Raw genomic sequence first — 9968 nt, forward strand, 5'->3', positions numbered from 1 at the left:
CGACCCCCTGCAGACGTACCTCGGCTGCGTATGCAGGCGATGCACCACCAATTTTTGGGTTGCAGTGGGCGCATGTGAGGTCACATAGCTGCCCCAAAAAACTCTGACCCCTTTCTATACCCCACCTGCTAGGTCGGCCCCCAATGCCCGCCACCAGTGCCATAACTAGACATTTTAGCGCTGTGTGCAAGATAGGGCATCGGCGCCCCCCTTTATGTAAAATAGGGGCAGTGCGCGCCTTAGGAGCGCACAGAAAATATAGGGGTGTGGCTTCATGTGGAAGGGTTGTGCCCACAAAATAATACCAATTCATATTACGGTGCACAGTAGTCTCTATTATTCAAATTACGCCACACAGTAGCGCCACTACACCAGGTAGAGCCCCGTTTACACATTACGGCGGACAGATTCCCCTTTTACACATTACGGCGGACAGATTCCCCTTATTATACATTATGGCAGACAGCGTCCCTCTTATACACATTAGGTAGATAGATAGATAGATAGATAGATAGATAGATAGATAGATAGATAGATAGATAGAGAGACAGAATAGATTATACTTACCATTTCTCCGCTGGCTCAGGCACAGGGCTGTCTTTTCATATGGGCTCAATGGGCACTTGCCCAAGGGCCCCAGGAGTCTAAGGGCCCCAGGCTGATAGCGGAGGGTCCCCTCTTTCCAGGGGTACCAGATGTTTGAAAATCGGCCCTGGGGAACCTGAGATATTTGACTTCTAAGCAGTGGTCCTCATCCGAGCCTGTTAATTGGTTTCTTGGGCTCTGTCTGACTTAGAGATTTCTGAGGGTATATTCCAAAATCTGGGACTCTCCCCTTTCGATTGACACTGGCAGCTTGTCTCTACTATGCCCAGAACCAGAGATACTGTATCAGCCTTCCAGCAGCTGGGCCCTACTCCATCTTCACATGCCTGTTTTGCAGTTTTATATATTCGCCGGTGGATTGCTCTGACTCCTGAACTCTGATCCCCAAGTCCCCAGTACCTCCTGGAAGGTGTCCCCAGTACCTCCTCAAAGGTGGGACTCTCTAGTGGCTTACCCCATTGAAAGCTAATAAATCTATTTCCAGGAACTGGATATACTGCATCTGCAGTTAAGCAAACTGCCTCCCACCGGAAAATGATGAATATTAAGCCCACTCTGCTATTCACGCCTCCCCTACGTATTAAACACCGTCTAACACCCTGTAAGTCATGTACCAGGCCCCTTTTATTCAGCCTGATGCCCCCTTCTACAGTTTAGTGTACACCCTCTTGCCCCATCTCCCACCATATGTGCAGTAATGGAGGAATTAGCAGAAAAGACTGCTCCAGGTCCTACACTCTGAATGAAAGATAGAATACTTCCTACCGCCTGCAAGACATCAAACCTGCCGCTGATAACACCCCCCACCCCTATCGCTGGAGGCTGGGTAGGGGTCCCAGTGCATTGCTTTGCCCAGGGGTCTACAATGCTGTTAAGACAGCCCTGCTCAGGTAGTCAGGCTCCTCAGTGCTGGCAGCTTCGGGGGCAGGGGAGAAGGAAGAGGAGGGAGGGACCTGCAGCAGCGCACTGTAATTGCCGGCAGTGCTGCTGCAACTGTCCCTCTCCTTCCGCATTGGCTGGCCGCCACCGCTGTAAATGCTGGGATGAGGGAAGCGCATCCCAGCATTCACAGCTATGGTGGCCAGCCTATGTGGAAGGAGAGGGACAGCAGCAGCGGCGCTGCCACCAATTATATAGCGCTGCTGCGGCTCCCTCCCTCCTCCCCCTCCCTCCTCTTCCTTCTCCTCTGCCCCCGATGCTGCTCCTCTCCTCCTCCGGCACAGGCAGCTTGTAATGAGTCAATTTCACTCATTACAAGCCGCTGACTTTAGGGAATGGGGACCGTTGCACCTTCAGGGCAACTGCGCTGTGTGCCAGGCACACCTGGCATGCACGTAGTTACGGCACTGCCTGCCGCTATCAATGAAAGTGCAGGGATGTACGCGCACTTTGATTGCATGTGCACTGTTATCGTGGCGCATTTTAGCAAAAATTGTTCGATTGCGATTATTGCTAAAATGAAATGCGACCAGAATTAGTTCCATAAACAGCTAATGGGCCATACACATTAGGCGATATAACTGCACGATATGAACGTTCTCGTTCATTAATGAACGAGAACTAGTTCATATCGTTCAGTATGTAGACACCAACGATGAAATAAGCGCGGCCCCGCGCTCATTCAGCGTTGGTGCCTGGTCGCTTATGCATGCATGCCAATATGGACAATGTCGTCCATATTAGCATGCACTGCTATGGAGCCGGGTGACATGGGCCCTCATTCCGAGTTGATCGCTAGCTGTTTTCGGTCGCTGTGCAGCGATCAGGCAAAAAATTGGCAATTCTGCGCATGCGTATGTGGCGCAATGCGCACGCGCGACGTATTTTCACAACAGCCAATGCAGTTTCACACAAGGTCTAGCAACGCTTTTCAATCGCACTGCTGGCCGCAGAGTGATTGACAGGAAGTGGGTGTTTATGGGAGGTAACTGACCGTTTTCGGGGAATGTGTGTAAGAACGCAGGCGTGTCACATACAAACGCAGGCGTGCCTGTAGAAACGCAGGCGTGGCTGGCCGAACGCAGGGCGTGTTCGTGACGTCAAAACAGGAACTAGACAGTATGAAGTGATCGCAAGCTAGGAGTAGGTCTGGAGCTGCTCAAAAACTGCACAATCTTTTTTTGTAGCAACGCTGCGATCCTTTCGTTCTCACTTCTGCTAAGCTAAGATACACTCCCAGAGGGCGGCGGCCTAGCGTTTGCACTGCTGCTAAAAGCAGCTAGCGAGCGAACAACTCGGAACGATGGCCATTATACCACACAGTATAAGCCAAAATTCACATTATAGCACACAGAATGAGCCAAAATTCACAATATAGCACATGGTATGAGCAGAAATTCACATTATGCCACACAGATGAAGACACAATTCACAATATGCCACACAGTAGGATCCACAGTTCAGGGACAGGGAGAGTAACAGCAGGGACAGTGACAGAAAGACAGTGACAGAGAGAGAGACGGGACAGCAGGGACAGAGAGAGGGACAGGGACATAGGGAAGCAGGGTAAGAGTACCTGAGCAGTGAAGAGGGGTGTAATCGGCGGTGGTGCGGAGTTGAAGGTCCTGGGCAGCGGAGAACGTGGGCGGCGGCAGTGTGCAGAACGTGGCTGGCGGCAGTAAGGAAAATAGCAAGCCACAAGAACCTCCTGCCACTTCTCCCTCCTAGAGTCCCAGCAGTGCAAGCGGCGGAGTGACGGCGTGATGACGTACAGACCCGGCCGCGGCTGAGTCTTCCTCTTCCAGCAGGGGGGGGGATGCGATCATAACTGTGCCGCGGCGGAGTCTTTTTTATGCAGGCGTGGGTGTATGATTTTGAGACGGCGGGGGTGCGATCGTAAGTGTAGTGCTTGGTGCCGGATGGAAAATAGAGCACTGCAGTTAGGATCGCACCCCCGCCGACTCAAAATCGTACAACCCCGCCTGCAACAAAAAGACTCTGCCGTGGCACAGTTGTGACCGCATCCCGTCCCCCCACCCCCAGCAGGTGCGAGTGTGGCTCTTGTTTGGTGTCACCCCATTGAAGAGTGACACCCGGGTACGGGCCGCACCCCCCGCACCCTCCTTATGACGCCACTGGTTGGCACCCCACTCAGAGGGTTAGAGTTAGGCTGGGGAGGGTTAGGTTTAGGCAGCAGAGGCACGGGGTTAGGTTTAGGCACCTCCGGGGGCTGGTTAGGGATAGGCGCGAAGGGAGGTTAGGGTTAGGCTGTGTGTAGCGAGGGTTAAGGGGTTGGGGAGAGGGGAGAACACCCCTTACTCACCCCTGTTGGCTTCTTCCACATCGGGATCCCGGCGTCGGTATTTCGAGCGCCGGGATCTCATGCGCCGGGAATGGATCTCATACTGATCCCCTTTCAGTGTATATTGTTATTTCCTTTCCCCTCTTAGCCACTTCTTGAAATTACAGTTCCATGTCTTTGTAGTTCTGTGTTGTCAGACTGGTGACTGTGACCTTCATTGTGTTTCTATTAACAACCATTTATTCTCAAGCTTCTGTCTTTCACCGCTATTACTAGACCTATTACTATTACTAACCTGTTAGCAGCAGATACATCAGGACATCATACAGGTATGCTGAAGCTAAAGATGATGTCTCTTATGAAAGAGTAATACTTCAAAATGTACAAGTTCCCTGTTACTCTAAAGCAACACACATCTGTCAGATGTCACTTTCTGGTCTCCTGTTACTTTATCAATGACTCAGTGCTGACATTCAGAGGCAGGAGCCACACTGACCTACAAAACATACGCTACATGCTTTGGAAAAAGAATTTGAGCAATTTATTGGAAAACTAAGGCCAGTAAGAAGCTCTTTAAAAAAAAGCACATTGGACAGGCTGGGGGGTGGATTTACTACAGGTCAATTATAATCGATCGATGTTATGTTTCAGGGGCTAAACACATTTTCTAACAGATGATTTTTACAGTCGGTTTATGAATGTTGATGGATTGCAGATTGAATGCTTACAGTATATGTAGGTGATAAATGTGTACACATTGTACCGTTGCACCTTTTCCAGGTGTGAGTGCTGCCATCGCCATTATCGGGTGTTGTATGTTAGGTCGATAGTTACCATGTTGAACTGTGTATGGCTGACATGAGAATGTGGATATGGGGCAGGATGTACATCTACACAGATATTAACATGATAGAATGTAAACCTAGCAGCCCTGGTAGCCCAGTGGTAACTTACCTGGTGCCATCAGCAGCAGCATCCTTTTACAAGTCCCGGCAGTCATGTGACTTTCAGTTTCAGCATAGGCATCTGACGAGCGGCATTCTGATGAATATAGGGGGTAATTCTGAGTTGATCGCAGCAGCAAGTTTGTTAGCAATTGGGCAAAACCATGTGCACTGCAGAGGGGGGGGGGGGCGCAGATATATCATTTGCAGAGAGAGTTAGATTTGGGTGGGTTATATTGTTTCTGTGCAGGGTAAATACTTGCTGCTTTATTTTTACACTGCAATTTAGGTTTCAGTTTGAATACACCCCACCCAAATCTAACTCTCTCTGCACATGTTACATCTGTCCCCCCTGCAGTGCCCATGGTTTTGCACAACTGCTAACAAATTTGCTGCTGCGATCAACTCAGAATTAGGCCCATAGTTCCCCTATCCTTAATCCCTAACCGTAATCCTGCCCCTAGTGCTTAACCCTTATTCTAACCACCCCCAACCTTAGCAACTCTAATCCTGCCCCTAGTACCTAACCCTAATCCTCCCCCTAGTGCCTAACCCTAATCCTCCCCCTAGTACCAGACCCTAATCCTGACCCTAGTTCCGAACCCTAATCCTCCTTCTAATGTCTAACTCTAATGCCTCCCCTAGTGCCTAAAGGTGCCCATACACTACTGCGATTTTGCCTGATTTCATCCGATTCCAACGTTTTGGGCCGATAAAGCGGAGGAAAACTGGCAATTCGCATGTGCTTTACCTCCGATCCGATGCGCGGTCCATTGAGCATCGAATCAGATCCCCTAGATCGGAAGTACTGCACTATAGATATATCGGATCCCGCAGGCATGGCTGGGAACTCATACAATACATCGTATGCAAAAGGACCGCATACGATGTCTGATATGCGATCCTGCCGCCTGGGAAACTGCCGGGCAGTTCAAGAGAAATCTTATGCGGCTCTCCCTCTGAGAAGTTCCATAAATCTATGGCCACCTTAACTTTAATCCTTCCCCTAGTGCCCAACTCTAATCCTGCGCCTAGTGCCTAACCCTAATTCTTCCTCTAGTGTCTAACTCTAATCCTGCCCCTAGTGCCTAATCCTAATTCTCCCTCTAGTGCCCAACTCTAATCCTCCCCCTAGTGCCTAACCCTAATCCTCCCCCTAATGCCCAACTCTAATCCTGCCCATAGTGCCTAATCCTAATCCTGCCCTTAGTGCCTAACTCTAATCCTGCCCCTAGTGCCTAACCCAAATCCTGCCCCTAGTGCCTAACCCTAATCCTCCCCCTAGTGTTTAACCCCAATCCTCCCCCTAACTCTAATCCTGCCCTTAGATGTATTGTATGCGATCCTGCCGCCCAGGAAGATGCCGGGCAATTCAAGGGAAATTTTATGCGACTTCTCCCTAGGAGAAGTCGCATAAGTGTATTGCCACCTTAACTCTAATCCTTCCCCTAGTGCACCACCTCTAATCCTGCACCTAGTGCCTAACCCTAATCCTCCCTCTAGTGTCTAACTCTAATCCTGCCTCTAGTGCCTAATCCTAATTCTCCCCTTAGTGCCCGACCCTAATCCTCCCCCTAGTGCCCAACCCTAATCCAGCCCCTAGTGCCTAACCCTTATCCTCCCCCTAGTGCCTAACCCTAATCCTCCCCTAACTCTAATCCTGCCCCTAGTGCCTAACCTTAATCCTGCCCTTAGTGCCTAACCCTAATCCTGCCCCTAGTGCCTAAGTATAATCCTGCCCCTAGTGCCTAACCCTAATCCTCCCCCTAGTGCCTAACCCTAATCCTCCCCCTAGTGCCTAACCCTATTCCTGACTCTAGTGCCTATCTCTAATCCTGCCCCTAGTGCCTAACTCTAATCCTGCCCCTAGTGCCTAACTCTAATCCTGCCCCTTGTGCCTAACCCTAATCCTGCTCCTAGTGCCTAACCCTAATCCTGCCCCTAGTGCCTAACTCTAATCCTTCCCCTAGTGCCTAACCCTTATCCTGCCTCTAGTGCCTAACCCTAATCATGCCTTTAGTGCCTAATCCTAATCCTGCCCCTAGTGCCTAACTCTAATCCTGCCCCTAGTACCTAACCCTAATCCTGCCCCTAGTACCTAACCCTAAACCTGTCCATAGTGCTTAGTTCTAATACTGCCCCTAGTGCTTAACTCTAATCCTGCCCCTAGTGCCTAACTCTAAACCTAATGCTAACATGACTCGGAATAGGACACATCTCTGGCTATGCACCCACAACAATCCCACAAAAGGGTTCTCTTTTTCACGCTCGCCCAGTGGAGACCCCGAAATTCCCATTTCACAGACAGAGAAAAACGTCCCGAATACGTCCAGCTCAGAATCACCCTGAAGATATGCAGAGATGTGTATGTTCTTACAATATTTGTGCAGTTTGCTAGATGTGGCCACTTTCAGACACGGGTGCAAGTCATGATTAGGCCCATTATCTCTCCATAGATGATAATAAAGTGTGAGTTTCCTTATGTACAGTAGTGATCGTTTGTTTTTTTTCCAAGATGCTGAATTGTGTAGTCAAACACCTATAGACAAAACAAGAGACAGAAGACAGAAGGGAATGCTGGAAAAATAACCTAACATGGACCGTAGGCAGACAGTATATGTAGTAAACACTAGTGATTTACTAACATAGTAGAGATCAGGTTATGTCTTATACCTATATATTATCTCTATTTCTGATCATTAGCTACCCTACATAGAATATTGACTGCTACAGTGCATCTGAACTTTAAATTTATCTGTATGTGACATGGTTTTGCTAGAAAATTAGTCCGACAGCCAAATAAAAAATGTAGAAATTTATGTAGTATTCATACGTGATAAATTGTAACACAAATTAGAAGAATACATATTGGTTATCTGAGATTTTTTTTTATTATTGATTACCATGGTTGTTAAAAAAAATATTTGTATCATCAAATATCTGCTCAGTGTTTGTCAATAAGCTTATTAGATGCAATTTTTACAATTTGTGACAAGTGCATATTGATTTTTACAGATATTACTCTAGCTATACAAGATATTGCTACAGCAAAGCCAAGGCAAAAAGGTGTTCCAAAGAAGATATCAAGAAGGAAGGAGCTTTCAATGGATAAAAGTGATGTTAGCAATGAGGACAAAGTCCTAGAGAGAAAACAAGATAGTTCTCATAAGACAGAAGTGAAATACGATAATTCGGTACATGGTGAAACTGAGAAAGTATATGAAATGCTAGAGCATAGTTTGTCTCCAGAAGATGTACCAGATGGAGCACAGATAAGTAAAGCCTTTGACAAACTATGTAATATAGTAAGAGATAGAATAAGAGGGTACAAGAAACCAGAGCCTTCTCCAGATTTGTTCACTAAAGGTCGTTATGTACTTGTCACAGGAGAATCAAGTTACTTGGATCCTTGCTTCTATTCCTCCACTCCGCACACAGGAGGTAGGATATCTGTTAGCATTTTTCATGATTTACTACAAGGAGATGACATTGTACTACCTATCCCAGAATTACCGGAGCCTTCAGAACCATCAGAGAGTGAAGAAGATGATTCTTCTTCAAATGAGAAAGAAGATGAACCAGAAGATGATCATGATGATGACAAACCTAAAGATGAAGATGATGAGAGAAAGGATCAGGAAGGCAAAGACCCAGAGGATAAAAAAGATGCCCAAAAGCCCTCAGATGTCACCAGACCAGATGACTCACGACATGGGTCAAGGAGTTCCACTTCTGATTCAGTAAAGAGCCAGAGGCTCAGCAGCGGTCACAATAATGACAAAGAGCCTAAGAGTCTAATGTCTTTCAGAGGAAGGGATTTCCCAAGTTCTATGAGTTACGAAAAAGTTGAAGTTGTAGAATCAATTGAAAAGATTTCCGATGACAAAATTAAGAGTTATGAAGAAACAGCCACGATTGTGGAAACCATGATCGAAAAAACAAGAAAAAAATAATATATTAGTATTGTTTTTTAGAAATGACACATGGTTTCTGAGACTATATTTTGTTGCTTTTCTGCTAAAAGATGCATTTACTGGACTGCTAGATACAACCTGTAACATAGTATCCAGTATGCATTTGATTTGATATTTCTATTATCGTACTGAGAAGAAAATAACTGTAGTTACCATTAAAGTAAATTCAGTTTTTAAGTGAGAAACAGTCTGTTTGCAGTTATTGACAAACTGAAACTGATGAATGCTCATGGAAGGTCAACGACGATTTGTAACAATCAAGTTTATGGAGATAAAATTAAGAGATATCCCGTGACCTAACAATCAGATGACATGAAAGCATTTATAGCACGTACTACATTGTGATATGCCAAGTAGGAATACCTTATAAGGGTTCATATTAGCTAATAATAAACAGATGAATAAGTAGAGCCACTTTGTATTAGAACATTTGTAGTTACTAAAGGGGAGATCTATCAAACCTTCCAAAGAGGACATCAGCTTCTAGCTATCACTTAGCAAATATATTCTACAGAATGATGGATAAAATTGTTATAAAAATGGTGGTTTGTTGCTATGGGCAACTGTTCCACCTGTTCTCTGTACAAGATTTGATACATCTCTCTCTCAGAGAATTAATCTATTGTTCAATGAAAGACACAGATAATTACGTTCATGGTTTTTTGTTGTTCAGTGAAATGACGTAGATTTTTAGCTTGCTGCTATGACTAATAAAGACTTGCCTTCTCAAGCATCAGCTACAAATGTGTTCATATTTTTTAATTGCATTTTATAGTTGATTACAGGTTTATAGACTTGTGATTGCAAATGTAAACTAAAGAGTCTATGTAATAAGACAAAGATGGAGCACATTGCTTGCCCACTGTTTCCTTCACACTTGACTCCTCTCAGGAAGATTTCCACAGCTGTCCATTAGAGGGCATCCCCAATGGTAGGCGTCACCTTTGGTCCAAAAATGTGGCACTACAGATCTATGTATGATTTTTAATTACAATTATTTATATAATATTTCTGTCAGCTAATGATCAAAATCAGACAAGTCAAGGAAGTAAGTCTTGTTCTTCCTGTCCCCATCCATTTTAATATATAAAAACAAATATCCTGACTGACTGTGTCATCAACACCCAGCACAAACTCCTGGACCTAGAAACATGACATTTGGGGAGTACAGTATATTCCTTACACATCGTACTATAAGCACCC

The 9968-nt window shown here is 46.0% G+C and overlaps 1 protein-coding gene across 1 annotated transcript in view; it reads left to right on the forward strand.

The window, feature by feature from the left end:
* Positions 1-9482, forward strand: part of BFSP1 (beaded filament structural protein 1) — an 82198-nt gene extending 72716 nt beyond the window's left edge. Inside the window, exon 8 of the mRNA XM_063919830.1 lies at positions 7807-9482. Coding sequence (XP_063775900.1) covers positions 7807-8744 — 938 coding nt within the window. The 3' untranslated portion in view covers positions 8745-9482. The remainder of the gene's footprint in view (positions 1-7806) is intronic.
* The last annotated feature ends 486 nt before the right edge of the window (positions 9483-9968 follow it).

The sequence above is a fragment of the Pseudophryne corroboree genome, chromosome 4 (genome assembly GCF_028390025.1).
Source record: "Pseudophryne corroboree isolate aPseCor3 chromosome 4, aPseCor3.hap2, whole genome shotgun sequence".
Taxonomy (NCBI): domain Eukaryota; kingdom Metazoa; phylum Chordata; class Amphibia; order Anura; family Myobatrachidae; genus Pseudophryne; species Pseudophryne corroboree.